This window comes from Megalopta genalis, chromosome 1, assembly GCF_051020955.1.
Source record: "Megalopta genalis isolate 19385.01 chromosome 1, iyMegGena1_principal, whole genome shotgun sequence".
Taxonomy (NCBI): domain Eukaryota; kingdom Metazoa; phylum Arthropoda; class Insecta; order Hymenoptera; family Halictidae; genus Megalopta; species Megalopta genalis.
The window spans coordinates 44,017,088-44,043,614 of NC_135013.1; the positions used below are offsets into that span (position 1 = coordinate 44,017,088).

General features: G+C 33.7%; 1 protein-coding gene across 6 annotated transcripts in view; it reads left to right on the forward strand.

The window, feature by feature from the left end:
* The window catches only part of LOC117218897 (uncharacterized), a 195,601-nt gene that overhangs the window by 109,109 nt on the left and 59,965 nt on the right, over nucleotides 1–26,527 (forward strand). For 3 of the 6 annotated variants that reach the window (XM_033467663.2, XM_033468153.2, XM_033467837.2), the window contains exons 3-4: nucleotides 8,482–8,514; nucleotides 18,022–18,093. The exons of 1 other annotated variant lie outside the window; for it this stretch is intronic. In XM_033467663.2, coding sequence (XP_033323554.1) covers nucleotides 8,482–8,514; nucleotides 18,022–18,093 — 105 coding nt within the window. The remainder of the gene's footprint in view (nucleotides 1–8,481; nucleotides 8,515–18,021; nucleotides 18,094–26,527) is intronic. 2 more of the 6 variants (XM_033468080.2, XM_033467918.2) reach the window with 2 other exon arrangements.

Genomic DNA, 26,527 nt, shown 5'->3' on the forward strand with positions numbered 1-26,527 from the left:
AAATGGCACCATGTATTTTTTTATCCACAATATAACAACGTTTGTTGAGATGAATACAATGACCTACCACATGGTATCATTCTATGTAGTAAAATGACTTAAATGCATACGAGTTCGATGAACGGATTACTACTAAAAATAATTAAAACTACAGAGTAGATACGACGCTTTTAAGCGGCTCTTTCCATATGACTGATTTCTTGACTTATTGATAGCACTATGGAACCTAAAATTCGAGATTTGTTTATAGTGCACAGTCGAATTGGCGTTATCCGATGTGGCTAGAGCTGATACAGTCACGTAAAGTTCGGCTAGCGACTTGCGTTCATCTGTGTCGTATGCACTTCATTTATGTAATTTTGTTACATGGAATGATATCATGTGATAGGTTATTGTATTCATCTCAACAAACGTTGTTATATTGAGGATAAAAAAATACAGGGTGCCATTTTAAAATATTAATTTTACTTCAGTATCATCCCCACAACTACACCTATAGGAATATTGTTTACGCCATCTAACGACCCCCTCTATACCAAACAACTTTTCTCAGAACATGTTTTTGATAACTTTAACCTTTTAGGTACGGCTGAATTCTGCGCGAGGCTATTTCTCTAGACGGCAGAGTCGGATGTGTACTGTACAGAGTCTGATACTGTATATACAGGGTGTCCCAAAAATATCTCGCAATCCGAAAGTGGCGGGTTCCTCGGGCCATTTGAAGCAACTTTTTCCTTTACAAAAATTTTCTCCGAGGCACCGTTAACGAGTTATTAACGAAAAACAGTGACCAATGAAAGGCGAGCTCAGCTGACGTGAGGCGATCGAGCCAATGAGCGGAACTGGGCTTCGTGCGCTGGTTGGCTGGGCCGCCTCGCATTAGCCATACTCGATTCTTATTGGTCACTGTTTTCGTTAATAACTCGTTAACGGTGCCTCGGATAAAATTTTTGTAAAGGAAGAAGTTGCTTCAAATGATCCGAGGAACCCGCCATTTCCGGATTGCGAGACATTTTTGGGACACCCTGTAGACTGTTGTAAATCGATGTGAAGACAAAAGAAGTGTGAAACAATGCATATGAAGACGATTATTTGATTCAAACGATGAGCGAGTGAGCTACTAGAGCATGACATCCGCGAAAGCCACTATAGTGGCGCGTCGTGCCTAAAAAGTTAAGCCCTCGCGAAATGTTTCACCGAGTCCAGTTAAATGGATCACCCTGTATGTTCACCACTGTCATGTCTTATGGACCATATTGTAGATAATATATTATACTATTAGGAAACTAAGAGAAGGCACTCTACCCACAAGCTAAACGAGACAAGGGTCAGGGGGTGTCAGTCGGTCGCTTCACCTGAATCCTCCCATTTTTCAGATTCTGAGTCATTATTGGCTAACAAAGGAGGGACTCCAAGATTGACGCTCACTTTTTGATGAGATTTGGAACAGTGATAGAGTTTGTAAAACTGAAGCCAATGATACCCGGTTTTGGCGGAAAACGGTTTATAGTTTCTGAGATAAATAATGTTAAAGCTGCTAATAGAAGGCCAGAAAGACACGCTGGCAGCGCCTCGCAGATCGCGATCAGCTTTACAAGCTCTATCACCGTATCAAATCTCATCAAACAGTGAGCGTCAACTCTGGGGACTTCCTCTTGTAAGTCCCCTTTGCCTCTTGCGTCATTTAGCTTGTGTATAGAGTTTCTTGTTTTATTTTCCCAATAGTATATACATAAGTATCGAATGTTTTAAACATCTTGTGCGCGTATTTATGACCGTGGTTGCCAAGTTTATGACTACAGTTGATCGTAGTTTCGATTAGGATAGATAACAACAATGTTTGAAACCCACGGGACTGAGGGAATAACACTCGTTTCACTTATTAGACATTTCACTTGGTAGATCATCTAGGAAGCTTCCCTTGTATTGTACCTAAGTACAGTGGATCAAACAAATGTTCACAATCTCAGTATTTCTGTTATAATGTAAATAAAAAATATGTCAATTTCTCGAACGCCACAGTGTCGTTTCTTATTACCAGGTAATATACAAGGTGAGTCACAAAAAACAGAACACTTGAATTTCTCCGTTGGCAAGGATAAAGGAAGTTGCAAAATTGAATTGAAATTATCTGCATTCATAGTAACGGTTGCGATGTCACCTCCAGGTGTTCCGATTAACGGGAGGCGATCGCTGTTTTTTTTAACGTTACTGTGCACTTGTAATCTAATTATTCGACGGCGAATGCTGAGTCGAGTTCAATGACCTGAGACGCTATGACCTTGAAATGATGGACATACGCTTCAAAATACGCTATTTCAAAGAAGAAACGATGTATTCGATTTCTGTGTGTTATGAAAGTGATCGGTGTTTTTTAGAGGAACGGTATAGGCAATTATCTCACCTGAAACAATCGAAGGAGACGTTTTAACGTTTTCAGGCATGTATAGTTATATGTATATGAAGGCCACCTCGCCTCTTTGAACTTTTTAATCAAGTAAATGTTGTCATTTCATTTTAATTTCTAGAGGTCATTTGAAGGTCACAGTGTAATAGATCGTTGTACTTGCCTTGTCAGTAGCTTACGTGTAATGAGATTATTTAAAAAAAATGAGACTATTTAAAAAAGATATCGATGATCTTTAAATAACTTCGAAAAATCCATTGATCAGGATTGTGATTTCTTTGAACGGTTTCATTTCACTTTTGCAACTTTCCATAATCCTTTAAAGCAACACAGAGAAACTGAAACGATCTGTTTCTCATGACTCACTTTGTATTCAACAACAGAACTAAAAAAACTTTTTTAAAAATCATTCTATAATGTAGGCTGCCTTATGAGCTGGTATTATTATTTTATATTGACATTATTACAAAAAGAACTATGTGTACCAATAATTTTGTTTATTCACTGTATTTTTGCGGGACACAGTGTGATATTTTGGCAATTTAGTATTACAGTAAGACGAAATTATTATACCATAAAAAATTAATAGGCAATAATTAAGAAATTAATAAAATAACGATCAGTTCGTTCGATAGGATTTTCCATTAATAAGTATAACGGATCGTATCTCTTTCTTTTTTAAATAGTATTTATTTATAGTTCAAAAGGTGACCGGTTGAAACTATAATCTAATTCAAACCAATTTTTGATTTGTTAGTGTAATTATTTTCAAGCGGGATTATGACTTCGAAATATGTTGTCAAGGTAAAAATTCTTAAAAATATCTAAACTAAAAGCGGGTGAGGGTTAGATTAGGATTTATGTTACATGTCCCACCTACTCAACGATTCAATTTTAAACATTTCCAAAATTGACAAAATAAATAATTACTAAATTTATAATTTTGTTAATACATAACTTTATATAAGCGAATTTTATTGAAATAAACTAACAATATTATTAAATTCTTTCGATACTTTTACTGCTTCTATTGTAGTAGCTATACTCTATTCTGTGATATCCAGTATACATTATGTGTGCACGTAGCATAAAAGAATCGCGAGATATCGAGAAAAAGACACGAATGAGGTTTAAAAAGAGGATCGAAGGGATCGAGAGGATCGAAGACGGAACACTTGCGACTCGTGCAAATATGGAGTGAAGATGTTATTTTCATTTATATTCGAATTCTACATGCAATGTGAAACGAGCCGTTGTATAACAATTATTATTTTGGTGCAATTGTTTTTAGTTACAAGTAATAGCTATACAAAGTATAGCCGGACAAAAAGATAGCACATTTTAAAATTAACGTAACTTTCATTCATTTAATATCATAACCAAAATTTTGTTTCTATACAAATTTGCAGAATACCACTATAAACATACACAAATGAAGTAGAATTGCATTTCGCCAGCTTAAACAATTTTATTTGAAAAAAAAAAGAATTTTTATAGAAATACAGTGACACAAAATGATAGCATATTTATCTAAAAATCATGTATAGCAATAAATCAAAGAATGATATTTAATGCTTAATATTTTGTGGCTTTGGTGTCATTATCTTCGGCAAAGGTTTATATTTTTTTTGTTCTAATTGATCCCACTCATATTGAATACATTATTTTCATTCAGCAATGTTTCGAAACTGTCTGCCATTTGCATAGACAGCTCGATTAAGATTTCGGCACCAATTTTCAACGAAATGACCTTATGTGAGAAGCAATGTTTTTCTCGAGAAAAGTGTTTTTTTTACTACTTTCGCAATGTGTGCTGCGATATTATCCTGCTGAAAAATACAGGGTGTCCCTAATTAAAAGTATGTACAAGCGGGCACGTGTACAAGTTGATTTCTCGTGAAAAGAACATGAAAACATGATAAAACCTTGGTTGTAATATTAATTAAATAAAAATGATTATTATTATTATTTTTAAAATATGCTATACTTTTGTTCGGCACTGTATGTGGTCGAAATTCTTTTTCAGTTATCCAGAATCATTATTGATGACGGAAAGTTTGAGTTAGTCTTAATTGGGCTACGAATCTTTATGCAAAATAAACATTTCCCGAGACGTTTGTAAGAAACAGGAATCATTGTATAACTTGAAAATATTGCAACAACATTATTAAATTCTTCTTATGTTTCCACAATATAATAAAGAAGGAATAAAATCTGCAGTTGTGTCGTAACATTTATCGTTGAGAGAAACACTATATATTCGAGTCGCTTCTAATAGTTTTTTTTATAGATGGTAGAAGTTGTGTTTCGATTATATATTATACAGGGTGTTTTATAAATACATGTGAATACTTCGCGGGAAATGTACATGTCAAGATAAGTAAAAAATGTCATATGAACATACGTAATTCCATTAAATCTTAGTTTCCGAGTTACGGATCTTTTACTTTGCATTTTTGTAAAATCATTGCTAATTTAAGAACGTTAATTTTGCCTTGACAAAGTTCAGTGTATGTAATATGTAACTTCTTATTGTTTCGTTTCTTAGAGCAACAAAAACACTGTTTTGGTGTGAATAATGAGAATGGTTTTGGTCGAATGCGAAACCATTCGGTACGATACGATATTATAAAATACACTTTTTTTTCTCGATATCTTTTATGAACAATTAAAATCGATTTTTCGCGTCGATAATCTGTTTGGTGATCGATACAAAGTTTCCGTCACTGGTAACTGTTACGAGTGAACAGAAAACAGAATTTCCCTCACCGATAACTGCGACAAATAAGTGGAACAAATTCTCCTGATCGAAAATTATTTTAAATGACCGAAATAGAATTTCTGTAATCCACAATGCTTATTGGCCAACAAAACAAAATTCTCGGTTAATTCTTCTAACCGAAAAATCTTTTTAACATGTGGTCTTTTGAACAATCTCTTTAACTTGAATAATAAACATGATTCTGCTACCGACTTTTCTCACAAAAAACTTTTCATATGTACAGCGTGTCTCAGTAACTCTATTACAAAGCGATATCTCCGTTATCGATAATGATACGCGAAAATGTTTAAGGAACAAATTGTTTGGTTCAAAGCAACACATGTTGTAGTGGAAATCGTTTCTTTTTATAGGCCATATTTTTTGAGATTTCAAGATCATCGATGTTTTTTTAAAATAGAATTACATATTTCTATCATTATATCGCGATAGCTAAATAACCTCGAAATCTTGAAAAATATGACCTTCGTAAAAAACGATTTCCACCACAATATGTGTTACTTTGAAGGAAACAATTTGTTCCTCAAACATTTCCGCGTATCATCATCGATTGTAACAGAGTTACTGAGACACCCTGTAAATTCCTTGATCCTACATTGTTTTATATTATTTGCTCATTTTCGGCATAATTGCACCAAATCTACAGCCCAGTTATGGTTACAGGTTTTAATGAAAAATAGTTCGAAACTTCGAAATGTCGTTACTTGGTTAAAACTTAATTTTATTCATAGAAATAAGGACCATTTTAGTCGAATAGATCGAGTAATAAATTAGCTTCAAAGTGGCATATAAAATGCAGTATATGCAATAAAATAAACAGTAAAACTCCGTTTATATGACCTCGTTGGGAGATCAGCCAGCAGTTCATATAACTGGGACGTTCACATAATAGGAATTCAACGATTGGCCTCACTGCATACAACTTTCCGCTCAAATAATCAGAGTTTGCGTTCACATAAATTGACAATCAAGGTCTTAAATAATGTTTGAAAGTGAAGTTATAAAGTTCATGACGCAATATAATAGTAAATTCATTTTTTATTTTGTACCAAAATATACATTTCGATTATTCGTTAATATGCGATTCAAAATGACAGGAATGCAAAAATTTGAGAAAACGAAATATTAAACATTGGTAATTGAAATAAAATGCCACGGGTCAGATCAATTAATTTTATTCAAAGATTATATGAGTTTAAATTTCTTGAAGTTGTTTAAACACTTTAAGTCGGTTATGTTTGATTCCGATTGTGTTTATTTCATCTAATAGAATGGCGTTTTAGAAAGCATAAGATAATATTATATTTTGCGCTACGATTCAATTCATACAACAAATAACGGGAACAAATGATAGTAAATATTAGTATCTACAAAGATAGATCGAAGGCGCCACATTCAATCGGATTTCCGGTTAACACAGTTCCATAAGCAGTGTAACGGATGCGGATTGCATATTCTATTATCATCGATTGCGTCTGTAGGTTTCAGAATCAACTCCTGATCGATATTTTTTGTTTGTTCTATTTCTGTTTTCTATCACTGGCCCTTGTTCTTCTTGAATTTTGTCTTGTCTAATTGTATCTTCTTAATGCATACATTTTTCTACTATTTCGACGTCATGTAAAGTTTTAAAAGCATGACCTCATGTGTCCATCATCGTTCGTTTAGAATCTAGAATCTAGAACGTTAGTCTAACAAGGAGAGGTCACATCTGTTGGGTCGCTGATTTATGCGAAATTTGGTCTGTCGATTCTAAAGCAAACATAATTTGGCTATGCGCGAGCATCTCCGTCAATACTCATTATTTGCAGAAAGAAATATTTAATATTTTTAATCTTCTATCACAGATGTACATATGTACTTCTTTTCTTGAAGTTGTAGAATGGTGCAGTAGCGAATGTTCGAATTCTCCCATGGAAGAATATTTTTGGTATTATCTCTATTTTTTTTTCTTTCCTCTTTTTTTCTTTTAGTTTTCTTGTTGCTTTTTTTATGTAGAATATCGTGTTTTACATTTTTGTGTAGTGACATTAATTATTAATTTATTTAAAATATCACAGAAAATTTCAATACAAAATACAACGTCGAACAATAGACGGCGTGGCGCGTCTAGCAGGTGGAATGCAAAGCCATTTGGAAGCTCTACAACTTCAGATTTATAATGTTCACCCGGTAGACGTGGCGTCCCAGCGCGTATGTCACCTACCCAACTCCTTCAATGACTTATTTCCCTGTATACGCTGCTTGCGACGCGATAACCAGACGCGTTTATTGCTACGTGAGAAAGTCAGAAAATGCAGAATTGCCAGAAATCGGGGATAATATAAGATTATAAACTATCTATTTGCATTTGTATTTTGTTTCTATGACGCTCGTCATAGACATTGTGATGTTCTTTTGCAAAATATTAATTAATAAAAATTGTAACGTTCGACGTTGTATCTTATATGTCTCTATTGTCACAACAAACTGAGAGAAATCTTCTATCATCTAAACAAAAATGCCAGTTGTTAGGTCCAATTTTAAAATAATATTCAGTTTTAAAATGTCTCAATATTTTTGTAGCGGACCGTATAATAGAGACAGGAGCATTCGAACTATAAATTCTCAATTTTCGAATAATTATATTACAACTATTTAAAGTGTTCGTGAAACAATAGACACGGACTTATTTTATAAAGTTGAAGTCTTCACTGACGCGGTCTATCATTCACATTCCTTCAAGATGTTTTTCACTTCAAATATGGAAAAAGTTAAAAACACACTTGAGATTGCGAGCACGATTAAACCACACCGTTCGATACGGAGTGCAATAATTTTCTCTATCGTGAAGTAGTTCAAGCAAGATCAAGGCTATCTTTTAAATAGAAGTCTAAACAAAAAGCTGTGTCGTTTCTATCGCTGCACCGCCTTATTAAGAAAATTTCAATGAACCACAAAAAGAAAATTGAGTTGTATCATAGACGATATGCTTTACTCGTATCCACGATTCCAAAATCTTTTGAATTTTTAAGTTGCTCAACTTGCTTTTCCCTGCGATATTAAATCGAAGAAATAATTATACGCATGTCTGTAATAGTAAAAAACTTCAATTATTATTAATTATGGATTATTTGCGTAGTCTATCGACGTAAGCAATTTTTACAACACGGTAACATGGCAGAAAATGCAGTTACACTTTGTGTAACACTTTGAGAACATTATCAGATCGAATCGAATTATGGTTTGCTAAATTGCCAAAATATCGCACTACCCAAGACTATTAACATGATCGATTAACGAATACGGTTTTTAGAAACGTTGCGGAGAACATATCGTTCGTTTCTGGGTAAGAATTTCAACATTCAAAGCTAATTGATATGTACTTTTTTACCATTAAACTAAACATTATACAAACATAAGAAGTTTAGTGAACTTTAATCAGATTTTTCGTTCATATTTAGATCCTGATAGAACTTACAATATTCTGTCTAGTAGGTCCATCAATTTTCGTTGTACGAGCTCTGTTTAGAAAATAACCGAACTTTATTGTTATAAACTTTATTACGAATTTTACAGATTAGATAGCGGTATTTTCATTTGAAATGGCTTGTAAGGTATGTAACGAATTTGCTTCGATGTCATCAACAGTCTGTAAATGGCGTCCTTTTAGCACTGATTTTAATTTCGGAGATAAGAAAAAATTAAACGGAGCCAGATCTGGCGAGTAAGGAGGCAGACAGTCATCTGATTTTTGGCACAAAACTCACGAATTGACAAAGCTGAGTGGGCATACGCATGGTCGCGTTGCAGAAACCATCAGTTGTCTTGTCACAACTCTGTTCTATTTATGTGGATTTTTTCACGTAACATTGCGTACGACCCAGAGCATCATCTCTGTGAGCTAGTTTCAAAAGTTGGAAGTTTTTCCAAAATTTTACGTTGTGTTGTTGCTTCAGAAAATTACAAATAGCCGCTACTACTACTTGAACACGTTGCACTCAAACAGCAATATCACGAAAACTAAACGAGATATCAACGTGTAATTTAAAAAGTTCGTTTGGATTCTGAACAGAACTCGTACGTCAGTTTCTGTAAGTGCAAATGATCAAAGTTTATAGTATGTTTGAATTGTCCGCGCAGTTAAAAATATGGACGTTTTATTCGGACAAGAGATTTCTTCTATGATCGGATTAATTAACGATCTCCTGTTCAATGGAAATACCATATAAGCGGTGTGATAAAATGAATACTAACGAAAGTTAAATAAAAATCCATGAAATAAACGTATGAAATTAAACAATTGTTTTACTTCATTAATCTTTACAAAATGTAAAAACGTTCTCAAATGATTCAGACACACTGTATGGTGGCATAAGCGTACAAAATATACGATTAGATAGGACAATTTCCTGTTGAAAAATTGACAATTCTTTTGTAGCACATTTTGCTGGTAAGAGATAGGACATTTATTGTTTAGATCAGCTCATTTTCAAGACCATTTAGGTATTAGTATTGCATGATTTGAATAAAATCGATATTAGAATATTTAAAAGTTATTACAAAAATAACTGTTGCCTGAATATTGAAGCATGGCACTTGTTTCTCTTCGATGAGTACGATTAAAAGTGTTTTAATGTCCAATTGTATTTTAATTGCAGTACCGATAATTACAGAATAATTACTGAGTTACCTCCGTTGCTTGCTCATTATCTTCCCAATGACATAGCGCATCAATATTGTTTACGGTGTTCTATACCTGTACTAAAATTGTCACCTATAATTATTTACTTCCTCAGGGTGGGACACCTAAAACAGATCACACGAATAACTCGTTTGTCTTTAACAATAGAAACAAAATGTTATGATACCGAAGGACATGGATGCAAACTTGAACATCTTCGTTAACAAAGTTGGTGTAAGTATGTTAACAAAAGTGTTAATCAAACATCGACAATGTTGTATTTGTCTTCTTCGGTGTTATAAAAATTAAAGCTCCTATAAAAAATGCTTCAGACAAATGTTACTCCCGTTTTTACGTAGAATTAGATTTTGGAATAAAAAGTGTGCCATTCTCTTTAACAAAATAGGTTTGACCTTCGTATGTCCTCCACGCCGCCACCCGTCACAAAATTATTATCACATATTATGTGCTCTTTGTTACCAAGCAACTTTTGTTTGAAACTTCTCCTTCTATCGATGAAGACAAACGATCTGTTTTAAATGCCCCACTCTGTATACGTATATACAGTCACTTTATATAAATATTTGACTAGCGTTGTTGTTGGTTTAAACATTTTTTTCTATTATTAACAAATAGTTTCTGCATTGAGTATATCAACACAGAATATGTTCCGAGAAAAGTGATGGAATAAATGTTTTTCTTGATTATTTTTGTGACACTGATCAAATACCTAAAGCGGCATCTGCTAATGGAAGGTTAATTATCATTATCATACATCATATCTGTTATAATCGTCAGTATATAAAATAAATTTGTGTTACGCTAAAAAAACAGTAGAGCGTATTGTAACAAAAATAGAGATAATATCTTATTTGTTTCAGATTATCTTCCTGTATTACAAATATGTTTGTGTCAGTTAAATATACCATTGCGTAACAAGTTGTATCGATCATTTTTAAGTCATTTTTGCTATGAAATATACATACCATTAGGTGATGCGATCTTTATTCGGTTAATTAAAATGTTGATTCTCTAATTATTCTGTACTATTCAGTATACTACATATCATGATTTAATCGATGATAAACTGCACGAGCCATAATCTATCTTTTTTCGAATTATGGAAATTTATTACGTATGTACATTAACATTCAGTGTAAATCTTTCGATTTTTAGTTAGTACCTCGTACATATAAAGCCTATTTTCTTAAACGTAGGTATAAATAATGACACGTGTGTACGTATCAGCGTCAGATGTTCCGAGAGAAAATTAGAAAGTAAATATTAATGCTAACTTATGAGGGTCAAAAGCACGACCATAAAATGTTTTAGCGAAATGACCGGTTAATGTTGAAACACCTACTGGAATAATGTGGAAAACTACACTTTTCTTGTAACGTATTTTTATGTTTTTACATGAAAACGTAATTTAATAAATATTCAATATTTATACTCGCGATCATGTCTCGTACCGTAAAAAATATTCAAATGAAATATTTGAAAGTCATCGTTCAGAAAAGTGTCTAAACCATGCAAAATGGCTTTCGGATCACTTTTTGATCATTTTAGAAACAACATGTTGTTCGCAATATTTCCAGTTTATTACATGAAAATTTGTATGTTGAAGCATTAATTTTGTTCAATTTCACTACGCGTTTAATAAACTGCTGTATTATTCAAACAAAATCGATGAAACATTACAAAGATTCGAAGAAATTTCAATGTACGCTTTACAGATCGGCGTTTCCAACGAGCACAAAAAATTCGTTTTTATCGAGCTCGAACGATGCGCGACGGTCTTGCCCTTACCGTCTGACCTCTTGGTTTGATGCATATGCAATTCATGTTGTCCTTGCTTATATAACTGAATAATTTCACAAGTTAGGTACATATTTCGTAACTCGTTCAACGGACGGGTTGTGCCTAACACGTTGTCGTGTACACCAATTCTTTTTTCGTAGAATATTTATAATCTTCTTTTCACGATTATACCATTGTTTCAACATTATTGAAACAACTTTTCTTCCAAATATCTTTTATTCTGTTTACGATAGTATTTGAAACATGTGCAAAATGAATTTGTTCGGTTGTACAGTCGGACAAAAGTCTCTGTACATTCTTTAAAGGCGGGTGTCTATCTGAGAGTAAAACTCTCAACAGTTTATGGACAGTCTCGTATATGCGTGACCGCCGCAGCCCCTTAGCCTGCCCGTGTCTAGAATTGAGCATTATTCGACTGAAATTTTACTCGATAACATCTCGAACAAATTATTCGAATAAAATTTTATTCGATAAGACAACAATTACATGCATAATATGTTTCTAGAGCTGCTTAAAAAATGAAATTACAATATTTACCTTATAGAAATGAGAGAATTTTATTATATTGGGTTGGCAACTAAGTAATTGCCGATTTGTTCAATGAAATAAAAAATTTTTTTTTACTTGGAATGAAGTTTAATCTGTAATGTATTTTCCATTTTGTTCGATGACTTTTTGCCATCTCTCTGACAACTTGAAAATTCCACGCTCGTAGAAAGTCTGTGTGATCCTTCTCGGCCAAAAATTGAGTCAAGTGAGATTTTACAGCGTCATCATCATTAAAAGTTTTACCACGAAGGGAGTTGTCCAGGGATCGAAATAAATGGTAACCCGATGGCGCGAGATCAGGGCTATATGGTGGGTGTAACATCAATTTCCAACCAATATCCATCAATTTTTGCCGAGTGGACAAAGACGTGTGCGGCCTAGCATTGTCCTGGTGGAAAATGACACCTTTACGATTGACTAATTCTGGTCGGTTTTCCTTGACCGCTGCATTCAATTTGTCCAGTTGCTAACATTCACGGATAATAAAAAATAACATAATCATAATAATAATAATAATAATAATAATAATAATAATTTTATAATATAACATTTACGGATATCATAAAAATGGGAGTGAGAGACATCTATAACTGAAACCGGCAATTACTTAGTTTCCAACCCAATATTTTCCGTAACTTTGGTTATTTTCTTCCTTCTAATATATATTTTATTAATACTTCCCCTCTTCAAAGATTATTCGAATAATTTATTCGAGATGTTATTTGAATAAAATTTTATTCGAATAATGTCCAGGGACCCGGGGAAGAGTAAGGGGGCCTAGCAGTCCCGCATATACGAGACTTTCAGACGGACCCACGCCTTAACACTCGGACTATAGTGTCTAGAACTATTTGGACCCAGAGTATAAATATTGTTACTTGACAATCTAGTTTGTGACAATTGAAATTTTGGCGAATGTCAATAAGATCGAATAGAAACAACAGGTGTCTAGATGGAGAACCTCAAAAAATATGTTGAAAGAGGTTAATAAATAAAATTAGATATTATCCTAGCCATAGTCAGTTTAACGTGTGTATCTTTGTCGAAAATAGTCCGACGTTCGAGTGTTAAAACAGGATAACTTTCCTGAAAATTGGTTCAATTGATTTGAGTTTCTTGAGATGCTACATAGATTAGTTTATTAGCAGATGTGCACCAAATTTTTTGAGAAAATTGCATTCGGTTAGAATTGCGAAAAAAATACTATATCCGCTTTTTTATATTCTCGTTCACAGGACATTGAAAAAATTAATTTTTAAAATTCATATCGATTGTATGTCAACATGATAAAAATCGGAGTCGATGGCTGTAGAAACAAACAACGATCGTAAGCTAAAAATCGTGAAGAATTGCGATTTTCACCGTTTTTAACTGTTTATACTGCATAGCGACTATCCGTCTTTTTACAACACGTAAAAAAATTGTATAAAGCGAATTTTTTCTAGTTTTTCTGTCATTCTAATCAATTACAAGTTCCTAAAAATGTGTTTTACATATTGCATAGCAAACGGATCTTTCCGAGCTCTTGGAAAAGCAACAGCTGTGCGTTCTACTTTGAAAAAAGTTACTCCATTTCAAAAGGTATACGGAGCCTTTTCTGTCTGACTGTATATGTATGTCATGTTACTTTCATTTTAGTTTCTCATGTTTGCCTAGTACACAACTATGCACACTCTTCAGCTCGTAACAAGACACTGTGCAAATATGTGTGTATAATATCGCTAGTGTTTGCTATTGAAAACGATGACAGCGTCGTAGAAGTTAAATACGAAAATAAACACGGCAATTGTTATACAGGATGAACCATTTAAATCGAATCAGTCAAATATCTTCGAAACCGTCGATGATACTAAAAAATCTTTCAAACAAAATTTGAATGGTTTTAGGGTGCACATAATCTGATATTGATAAAATTTTTTTAGGTGAACGCGTCGAGGACTTAATTTTTTTTTTACTGAAATCATATATTTTTTATTATACTAGTCGATTCAGCTCGTCATTCTCTTTATAAAAATACTAAAGCATTTATTGCGAAAAATCATTTGTTTAGAAGATATTTGAATTTCAGTATCTTTTAGAGACAAGAGTAAATCTTTGCATTCAGGCTGAAGCTTGTATGTTTGAACACAAACATTAGATAGGCGAGTGTTTTAACACTATCATTAATAAAATTAAGATATCTTTTAAACCAATGATTGTTCGTAATAAGAGCCCTAATATTTTTATGAAGAGAATGGCGAGCTGTGTCGGTTAGTACATTAAAGAATGTATGATTCCATTTAAAAAAATAAGTTGACCTTCATATGTGTGCTCAAACGCTTTCACCTAGAAAAATCTTATTAATGTCAGATTACATGCCCCCTAAGACCATTCAAATTTCGTTTGAAACATTTTTTAGTATATTGACGGTTTCGAAGATATTTGACTGGATCGATTTAAATGTGTCACCCTGTATATACATTTTTATTATATATATATATATATATATATATATATATATATATAAAATAAATATATATATATTTATATAATAAATATATATATATTTCATATAAGGGTGATCAATTTGAAGATTTGCACTTAATTATCTTCTAAGCTAAGGTTGTTTCTAAAATTGTTTCAAGACGGATATCTTATGGTAGTCACAAATTCTCTCTAACTGGATATGTCTCCGAGATGTGACGGTGACCTTGATTTTGTTTTAAATGGAACTGTGTGTTTTTAGATAAACTTGTAGCCCATTCCAAGACGAATTCATTGACCTATAACAATTTGGTCATTCGAGATTGCTCAAAGTCATTTAATGCCGTTCAAAACTTACATTTGTCTCCAAAATTTATGTAGTCCGAGTATTTCCTCGCATTGTTTCGTCGGTGTTTCTCATGTTTACAGCGACCTTGAAATGCCAACGTGTTGTACATGACTGATTTCATCTTGGAATGGACTACAAGCTTATCTAGAAAAAAAACATACAGTTCCATTTAAGAAAATCAAGGTCACCTTCTAATCTCGGAGGCATATCCATCTAGAGAGGATTTGTGATTATCATAAGATGTCCATCTTGAAATAGGGAAAGTTACATTCAGAACATTTGTAGAAACAACCTATAGTTTAGGAGATAATTAAATGCAAATCTTCAAATGGGTCATCCTGTATGTACATGTAAAAGTAACTGTCGCCACGATTTTTCAAGCACTTTTGACAGTCTGACAGAAAAATGTTTCCAATGAAAATCTATCAGTATTTACTCGGCTACATATTGAAATACAACAATGTTCAAAAACTATTGTTTTTCGATAAAAATATCAAGGTCATCTTGACTTTTTCAAATGGCACTCTGTATTTTTGACTTCATAGTGTTATTGTTGATGAGAAACTGAATTCAACAACCTAGTAAACTATGACCTTCAGATGACCTTGACTTCATCAAGTTAGGGTAGAACAACAAAAGTGTAAATACCGAAAGCTATTTTATTACAATCAATTTACAATAAGTGCTCGAAGAATAGTACATTTTCTTGTAAGCACAATTCCAGTAGCTAGAATAAGCATGTAAACAAGTTACAATCAATTGCAGCTATAATACTGTTACGATGAACCTCCATACATGCTGTGTGGATTCGCTTTTTCAAAAGTTCAATACTTTGAATTGACAGAGCGTACAGCATAGTGGAGCAAGTCGGAGGACTATATTTCGGGCACTTATGATAAATTGATTGAAGTAAAATAGCTTTCGGTATTTACACTTTTGTTGTTCCACCCTACTTGCTGAAGTCAAGGTTATCTGGAGGTCGTATAGTAGGTCGTTGAATTAATTTTTTCATCAGCAATGACACTACGAAGTCAAAAATACAGGTTGCTATTTTAAAAAAATCAAAGTGACTTTGACTTTTTAGTCGAAAAGCGATAGATTTAAAAATTGTTGTATTTCAATATGTAGTCGAGAAAATATTGATTGATTTTCATTAGAAACATTTTTCAGTGGCGACAGTTACGTGCTACACTCTGTATTATACATATGTATATGTATATCTATAGTATACTTTTCATAACTATCAAAAAGTGGAATATTTAAAAAAATTTTGAAATTAATGTTTTTATATAGCATAAGAGAAATACTTTCTTCATGTTTCAAAATTTAATTTAAAAACCTAATGAAAAAACGTTTGCAACTAATTTTGTCTCTTTCGATTTGCACAAAATTAAGTAACTCATGGCTATGGAGTGTTGTTATTTGAAATTACCAGAGCAAATAATTCGTATAGAAACATCGCATTGCATTTAAAAATTAATAAGTTGTTTTTAAATTATATAGAAAGAAATTGATTTAATTTACGTTTGGAAATATGTTAATTTTCTTTATATAGCTTGGTTTTGCAACAAGGACAATGAGATGCAGAATTTCTCAACAACAATTTTATATTTGTATTGTTGCAGAGTTCGTGCAGACAACATTAGTAATATTTTGGTGAAAGTACATGTTTAGAGCTAATTGGTTTGCAGTCCGATAATTTTTCTTGGAAACGCTTTAATTTCTCTCAGGGCATCTTGAACATGACTGAACCTAAAGCCACGTCCACATCATCTTGATCAGAAAACAAAGCCTTAAAATGGCAGGATTAAACCGCAAATTATACGCTCTACATAGAAAGCGTTGAAGCTATAATACGCCAAATCTACAGTTTGCGAAGTCAAGGCGATGTGAACATAGCTCGAGGAGTTTAACTCTCTACTTTGACGGTCGAAAGATCATACGAATTTTCGTCATTTTTTCAAGTGAAACTAATTTTCACTCAATTATTAAAGTTGAAAATAACATCAATTATTGTAATTGCGTGAAGCAGAAAAATGTCGAATATTTAATCCGAACAAAAATAAGAAACCTGAATGTTTACCAGCAGTCCGTTGACTTTTTAATTTTTTTTTTTTTACTGAAAAATCAAATGTTCCGAATGTTGACATGCTTATAGTTTTTGATATCGCGGCAACTTTCACAATGCGGAGAGCGTCACTTGGAGTAAAGCAAAATTAAAAATTTCAAGTATTGTTGTAATTAGACTACGGACATTTTGCATGCATTTATGTAGATACAAATGCAAAAATATTTATACAGTTTAAAAATACTGCTAGATTGTTCTCAACTTATTAAAATGATTAAGAAACGAAAGAAATATCTATGTAGCTTCTATATTTTGCAATTAGTACAGTCAACTTTTATTTTGCATAGAGATCCGCAGTTTAATAATTATACTGCAGACTTTATGCGTTTACGATCGAATCGAACAGATAAAGCATCAACTTGTAAAGATACTAGGAAATGTTATTACTGCGTATGGAAAATAAAAATTTTGTGTATCTGTTGTAGGAAGTAACGTATTTTTTCATCTCTGATAATTTTAACAAAAGGGGAATAGTGTAAAAATATTCTGAAATTCTTCCGAAGTCTTTGCTCTTTGTTGAGCGTTCGTATTTCACTTACTAATTTTTGTCAAAAAAGTAATTTTCGACGTAGCTATTAAATTCGTCGAACGAAGAAATACATGTTTGCCTTTTTCTCTTTAGAATCGATTGCAAATTTTTTATAAAAATCCGCAGTTTAACTACAATGTTTACGAGGGACGCTACATTTTAAAGTCTGCAGTGTTGTCAATTTTGTAAGTTTCTCCAAAATATTTCGAGAAATCGTGATTAAAAAATTTGACGAAGAAAAGTTGAATTTCTGGGGCCATCAAAGTAGAGAGGTTCATTAAGTAATACTGAAATGTCGTTTCTGTGTATGTTGTAAATCGTTACCCCTTGTAGTATGCCTTCGCTCAGCGTTAACGGAACCAAAAAGAAGGTGGTTGGCTTTGTCGACCAGATATCACCCGAAAGGTATTCACCTATACTATGTAGTACAGATTTCCATACGATAGAACAACGATTATCCGGTCTTCCAATATCAGAATTATTCATTATACAAATATTTTTCGCACGTAATCGGCTAAATTTAAGGCAATCCACACGCGAAACGATTTACTGTAGAAATTGATGAAGCTGAAATCAGATAATCGAGATTCTACTGTATATTTTATATGGCCAAACGCCGGTTCCAATGGAGCTGATCACAGCGAATCATTTGGCTGTTCGACGAAAAAGGCCCCTTTCCTTTATTTGTTTCACATCACGATTTTCGAGGCTCCGTTGGGGTCGGCGAGTGGTCTCATAATTAGTTTCAATATGAATGAGCAATGCGCAATGATTAATGAGTAATGATTAACGAGTAAGGTTGCTGTAGGCAACAGCCGCGAAGCCGGGAGAAAGTTCGTGTATCCTTTAGTATTTCTGGAAACGAGAGTCACTGGTCTTGCACGTCTCTTACACATTTTATACGGAACGGACACTTACTGTTAGAAAGAACCAGACCTGCCCACTTCTGCAGACGATGGATACTTTCTATTTCTATCACGCTTTGAAGTAGAATGGAAATGAAAATACTAATGTTTCGCCCAGGGAAGAAAAAGATTCCGAAAGTAACGGTTTTAAAATATTATGTACGTGCGCTTACGGACAAAAGTTAAGAAACATCTTTCAAAGCACAATAACTTTTTTTCAAATTGGACCAAATGACTTGAATCTTTTTTAAATGTTTACTGTACAATGACTAAAATACTTTTTTTTAATTTTGCTATTGAAATGGCAAAAAAAGAATGAAAACGCTCTTATTTTTTAACTTTTTTATCTGCCTCTAGAACGAACACTTGAAGAATGTATTCCGTAGATCTCGGTATCTTATATGCGTGCTGGAAATGTCATCGAAATCAATTTATTTATCTTCATCGAGTTATTTATTTTTTCTTGTCATTTCAAGTAATAGCAGGATTTAAAAAAATGTATTTTATTCGTAATACAATGAACTAGTTCCTCTAACTCATCTAGTCATCTAGTGCACTTTTAAAAAAATTTACTGCTTATTAAAAGTTTTTTCGTAACTTTTGTTCACAAGTATACGTGTATATCAATTCTGACTGAAACAGTTATAAAGAATTCTCACAGCCTAAAAAGAACTCATAACTGCTATGAAATGTATCGATTCTGGTTCTGGAAATGAGGAATTCCTGACGTTATTTAAAGTAACTTTTTCCTTAGCGAAAATGCAATCCGCGGCTTTGCTTATCGGGTATTAACGAAAACAACTGACCAATGAGAGGCAAGCTCGTCTGGCGCGAGACAGCCGAGCCAATAAATGGAACGGGGTTTCGACTGTTCGTTGGCTCGGTCGCCTTGCGCCAGTCGAGCTCCCCTCTCATTGGTTGAGAAAGGAATCACGGTATTTTTCAAAAAGAAGTTTCGCAGTGGATCTCTAATCCTTGGGGAACTTATGCAATTATGGGACCTTCCCATTGACTTTTTCATGAAAAAGGATGGACGGTGAGGAGTACATTAGTTAATGTTATCAGATGTCCACGTTCTATACGGCGCGGTTTGCCTGAAAGTCGGAAATTTCGAAACGTTTTCGAATTAAAGGATGCGATAATCGAAGCGTATAGCGAAATCCACGGAGGTTATCGGAAAGTCATTGACAGCCTGCCGCGCAGCTCTCTAGCATGTAAAAAGAACGTATAAATTAATATAACCTACTAGCATTTTTATCTTTCAGTTGACGAAGGAAACTTTTCTTTAATTTTAATTTTTTTAATATGACGTATAAAAAATTATTAAAATTTGTTTCGTTCGACTTCAATTGACTCTTTCATTTGATAATCCTTTTTATATTCTATTTTGTTTTTTCCCTTTCACTTCGTGTCGATGATTTTTCAGTATTTCTTTTAACTTTTTGAGGAATCTCTAAGTTCTATTCTGAAATTTGCAAGAGTGCTTATGCATTAATAGGAACCACTCTACAGGCGAGTGTTGAATGACGCTCGTTCGTTCGACTATACTAACAACGGGTATAGCGTTGAAAGTAACAGACCACGAAAACCCGGGCTGTCCAACTTTCAAAATTTACGTTCACGTGTGGAACAATGGGCGCCGGTATCGGTATCGGCGCGTCCACTATTTAAATGTTTCGCTAAAGCATCCGCGAGGGTTAATAAACCATCGGTATGGCGCGGCGTGAGTCAGCGGGACGCAAGAAAGAACGGAGCATTGGAGCAACTGAGCAACCTTTCTTCTGGCCGACCGTGGCCGTGATCGAGGCGAACCCTAGGAAGAAGGAAGTAAGAGCGAGCGGAACAGTGTGGAGCGGATTGGCGCGGCGCGGCGCGGCGAGGCAAGCGAGTCAGAGCCAGGCTTCGTGTAATTCTTCGATGCGCGTCGAAAGTTTATCTCTCTCGAACAGAGGCGACTCCCTTTCTCCACCATCCCCTCACCACCTACTTCCCTCTTCTGTGTCCACCGATTTCTCTCGGCTTCTCTGACGTTACTTCACCACCTGATTGCTGACACTGTAAATACGCTGCGCTGTTACGTGACAAAAAGAGCATCGGCGCGACGCGCAGCCATGTTCGAAATGTGGAGCTTCGCTGAAGCCGCACTCGCATTCGAAAATCAATCGCTTCGCGCGGCTTTCGCGGTCACTTCGCGCACTTATTATCAATGAATGGCATTCACCTTGCACTACATACTCCATTCAGCTTTCTCAGAGATTTTTTTATACTATATTTATTATTGTGTCATCCTCTTTTGTAGAAAAAGCTTGTCGATTCAAAAATGTAATCGCTCGTCCCATCGGAGATATCTCATAATTTCTTCAGACTGTTCGCAATGCGCTTGAAAGTTTAATACCAAACTTGCCGAGCACTGATCGTGACTGACGCGTGTTGCTTCATAAGAATGACAAAACAGTGTTCATTTAGACTTTTGCAATTTTCATTAGAATGTATGCTGGAATTCCGACATTTTTTTCAAGTATTTCCTATGGAGGTGTCTTTATAATTTCAACAACCTTAGATATAAAAGATGTGACATCGATTAATATTTGCGTTGAATATTATATATTATATTATAAGATAATAATTAAATAAATTATAAATAAATAAAATAAATTATATTATAATAATTAATGCGTTATAATAAACGCAGACTGATAAGCCACCTGTTATTGGTTTGGGATAAAGCAGCAAAGTTTTTATATAATTTCATTTAACATAATACGGCAAACTATGGAAAGACGTGAAAGCGATATGCAAAGTGATGCACGTATGTATTTCCTTTATCAGATCTTATCAACAACTAACTATAAATATTCGAAACTATTGGATTTACTAGTAATAGTAAACTGAATATATTACCAATAGAACAAAATTTTATCACATTTTGAGGATTCTCGATCACTGTGCTCTCAAGAATTTGCTCTCCTAAAGACACAAGTAGTAAGAGAGTCTGTTGTGTACGTTACGATCTTCCTCCAGAAAAGTAAGAGTGAGATAATTACGCATCCGCGTCAGATAGTGGAAGCATACCGAGATATCGAAGAGTAAGAGACTAAGAGAGATAAGAGAAATAAATTTATTTAAAATATTAAAACTAGAAATGTGCTGCAGAGTGATGGAGGGGAGACCTCACAGATGAGATTGGATGATGACAATGGATTCCATTGGCAATCCATTGGAATCGTGTAATACCATTTGTGAGGTTTCGTCTGCACCACTCGGAGCATATTCCGAGCAGAATCCCTGACACCATTGGACACCACTGGTCTTGAGTGGAAATTCCAAGAATGGCTGATCGTCTGATACACCCGAATAGGGTGCCTCAAGCAGGAATGCAACGGGACGGCGTACAGTCATGTGATCTTATGGGCGTTCCGGATAAAAGTCATAACTTCTAAACTAATTAATTTTCGACCTAAGTACATCAATAATTTTTTGAAGGGAATACAAAGATGAATAGATTTGCACATAAATAATATACAGTCGTGTTAACAAAATTGCAATGATTTTGTTTTTTAGTGGAATAAAAAAATCTTTCAACATTTGATATTGTAATTTTTGAGGAACTGTCTATTAACTAATTTTTATTCGAATCATTTTTTATTAAGAATTACTGAGTGTCGGGTAACACACATTCTAACATAATACATACATAACTGACACATATTTGAACATAATACATAAACAAGCAACAAATATTGCAATGCAGCAGGTTAATAAATAATAAGAAATTATGTACGAAAATATTTGCAAAAATCAAACATCAATAGCATATTTTTCATAAGAAGTATTCAATCTGGAAGCTTTTCGAATGTGCTTTAATCTATTGTTAATATTCACACATGTGCTTTAATCTATTGTTAATATTCACACATAGAAGGTTGCAAAAATTTTCTAAGCGTTTGTAAACTTCTTCGGTGCAATCGTTTAAATGGAATGTGTTCTGAAATGAACGAAACCCCTCCCTTTTTTTGTCATTGGGTGACGAACAAACCTATTTCTTAAGAACGTCTCGAATTTCCTCGGACGCGCTTCTAAAAAACATGATTGCAATTAAACATGCAGGTTACTGTAAGAAAATTTTGTACAATAATCTCGAGGACTGTTCAAGGAATAGTTTTCTATAGGAATTCCAAGACATGTTTAACCATTTTCGAGAAAAGTTAGATTAAAGAAAATCAAACGTATATATTAGGTAACTTCGAGACAATAAAACTGAATAATTAAAAAATTTCATAGTAAAAATAACAAGTGTTTAATACCTTCAATTGAATAATCCATTCAGTTCGAATAACTCGATGTTAGAAACACTGCGATGTAACAGGAAAATGCTTGAGGAAGCAGAGGCAAGTACAGTAAATTCTTCCCAATTGTCCTTCAGCTTGGAAACAAAAATGGACAACTTGGGAATAGGATTCGTTTGTTTTTATAGTTGCCGATTATCTCCAAGCTGAGAGACAATTGGGAAGAATTTACTATATGCAGATCGTTGTCCATACTAACGTGTTTTCTGGGTGTTGAGGGTTACTTCTTTGGCTTTTTTTTTAAATTGTTTTCGTGCAATCATGTTATAAATCATCAAAAAAGAAAATATTGACTCTCTGATTTCTTTTTCCATTGGTCGCTTCTCCTACTCTTTCCGTTGGGACTGCAACGGATGCCCGTATAGAACCGATTTTCCACGTAAGATGATGCGCTTAGGAAGTCGTTTCGCATAGTAGAAAAGAACTATACTAGTGACTGGATTCGATAAGAGGATGTGAATTGAAAGAATTAAATTAACTCGATAAACTAATATCTAAGTAGTATATATTACTTATATAGTAGTAGTAGTATATTACTCAAACGAATTAGGACTTTACCAGTATCTTCGCGCAGAGTCTAAGTTCCACGCTCACAGTTATGACCAAGTGTTCACAGGAAAAGGAGCTGCGTAAGGAATGTTTATGTAGAATTCAACGCTTTATTCGAATTCAGGAAGAAATATTAAGTATTCCATTTAAAAAATTGAAGGTAGCTTTCTAAAAGCAAAATACCATAAAATTGATTAGAATACTATATGTCTCCCTAGAAGCCATGCAACTTCTATTTGAGAAACATTTTTTCATACAACAAATATTTTACGAGTTATTTGAGGTCGTCACGTTGCAAGACTCACCCTGTATATCTTTATCTTTCGGATAAATTCTCGTCGAATAAAATGATTTATTCGATACTCGTCGAATAAAAATACTTTTTTATTCGAACGTTTGAATAACGAATACAATTTTTTTTTTCTTTCATTCGTTATTCGAAATTTGTATTTAAATAAACATTTTGCCCATCTTTGGACGGAGAATTTCTGTGGATGAACGTGCCACCAGGGTCAACGGTGACCGTCGACGAAGAGAAAGGAGAGAAAGGGAAGATTCCTCATTCGTTTCGCGCCGATCGTGGCGGAACTCGGTTTTCCAATCGACGCACAGGTCGAATAAATCTGTCTCGCCGACAAATTGATGCTATCGAAGCTGGACTGTGTCAGATACAATTACTCGAGAATAAACCCGGACCATTGTTTTTCTGTTGCGCGAAACCGTTTATCTGTCTCGCGCGAGCGAAGGCCAGAGGTTTTTCCTGCATCCACGGAAATTGCTATTCATTACTGAACGTGTAATCTCGCGTGCATCAATCGTGGAACTGTTGCAGGCCGCGTTGCAAGCGAGTAATGATCCTCGACGCATAGTGGTGAATTTGTACCGAAAGTGCGGTCACGACTATTTTAAAAGTAGCTCAACCTTTAAACTCCTGTAACATTGTTAATGTTTATTCAAATTTAATGAACCCCGTACCGTTTCAAAGTTTGAGATTTCTACTTTCCGACGGTATAAACTATTTTACTAAAATGGGTGTTTTGAGGGCAAAATCTGTCCTTAAAGAGGAACGTATCAGATCGTAACGATTGTTGATATTTTCAATCGTCTAGCATAACTGGGATTAATGTGAAACCAATATGTAGACTTACAGTTATATTACAAACTATCTCAAATGGTTATAAAATAGTTTTAAATAAATTTGAAACATTTACTACGGATACTGCAAAACTGTATGTTAAATTACACTTGTGGTACCCTATGTCTCCAACTATGCACAAGATATTCATTCACGGACCATAAATTATTGAAAATGCTATTTTATCTATTGGAAGGCTATTAGAAGAAGTAACCGAGGCAATAAACAAATACTTTCGTCGTTACAGAGAAGGTCTTGCACGGAAATTTTCTGTAGAAATAGTAATGTAATATCGACGCGTTGAACACACCTTTTGATTATTTCGGATCCTCTGATATCAGATATGAGACCTTTGGATGAGTCAAACCTATATCTAAGCAAAATATAACACTTGATTCTACCTTCTGAATCTGCATCAATTGTAGAAGAGAACAGGAGTCAGAAGGAGAAGATGATGATGAAGAGAAAGAAGAAGGAATGATATTAAATTAAAGGAAACATTCTAAGGCAAAGAACATTCAATTGCATAATTTAATGCTAACGAATAGAAATAATAGAGTTTCTTGTTAAAAAATATATTGATATATGTATATAAACATTATCTTCATTAAGTTATATATATATACAAATATAATTTTTTCGGATTTTCAGGAGAAATACTCCACTGTTTCAACTCAGTGCAGTAAAATCAATACAAGCAAAGTTCATTTCTAACCCTATAACTGTGGAAATAAATAAATACATACGCATAAAAAAAGAATAGTAATGTAAACATTTGTACTGTAAACAGTTCCTTCTAGAGATACATAAAACGAATGCGATCATACAAGCGTGTGAGATGAAATCAACTATAAAATGGAACAAGTTGGAACCAATGTTTCTAGATTCTTAATCGTAAAACTTCAAAGAAACAGAAAATTCCAGTATGAACGTCGGGACTCATGGGACGTATATAACAAGATCATTAACAAAGTCTAAGAATTATAAACAGGCTTACTGAATCGTTGATTATTCTTAAATATTAATAACTATAAAAATATTTATGATGCATAATTGAAATAAATTTAAAGGTATACCATATATTTAGCTAAAAAAAACTTCTGTGTAACCAAAGTTTATGTAATTTATGGAAATAAGTTGAGAGAAGTAATAATATATAAGATGTATACGATGAGAAGTCTTCTTTGTAAATGTAGGAGCGCATATGTGCTAGGAACATATCCATCTGTATTATCACTTTTTCATTAAGAACATGAAAATTCTTTTTTTTTTAGCAGGTTTGGTTTTTATGATATTATTGTATACATATTTAAGTTTACTCTCCGTGTAACACGAGCACGTTCACCGATTATCTCATTATAAAAGAAAGTTAATCAATTTAAACTTTTTCACATAATCATTTATTTTGAGCCGTGTATGCTCTCGTGCAGGATTGTAAAAATAAAACAATGATTATTATGCTTTTTATTTAATCATAAAAGAACCATTTTTAATAACAGGTGCAAAAACACAGTATCAATAAATTGTATTATACTTCAAACAATTTGAATCAATAAAAGTCAAATTAAAGTTACGATTTGACAGTTCAGTAATAACTTTTTCTGTTAATTTTTCTTGTTTCATATACTTTGAAATATTCTCTAACGATATTGCCGATTATTTCGAAAAATCAAGTCTTGTCCAGCTTTTCGACATTTTGATTCGCTGTGCGATGCGTCGTCAATAGAAATTCACTGATTCTAAGAAAAAAACCCAGATGTGTCACTTGCATTCACTTTCGAAATATTATCGTTTCAAGTTCTCAACAATAACGATGGTCTTTTTGTTGATAATGTTTAAGGGACCGTTTAAGGTTTCTCTTCACGAGAAACTATACATTACTATATATTATGTTATTTGTTAAT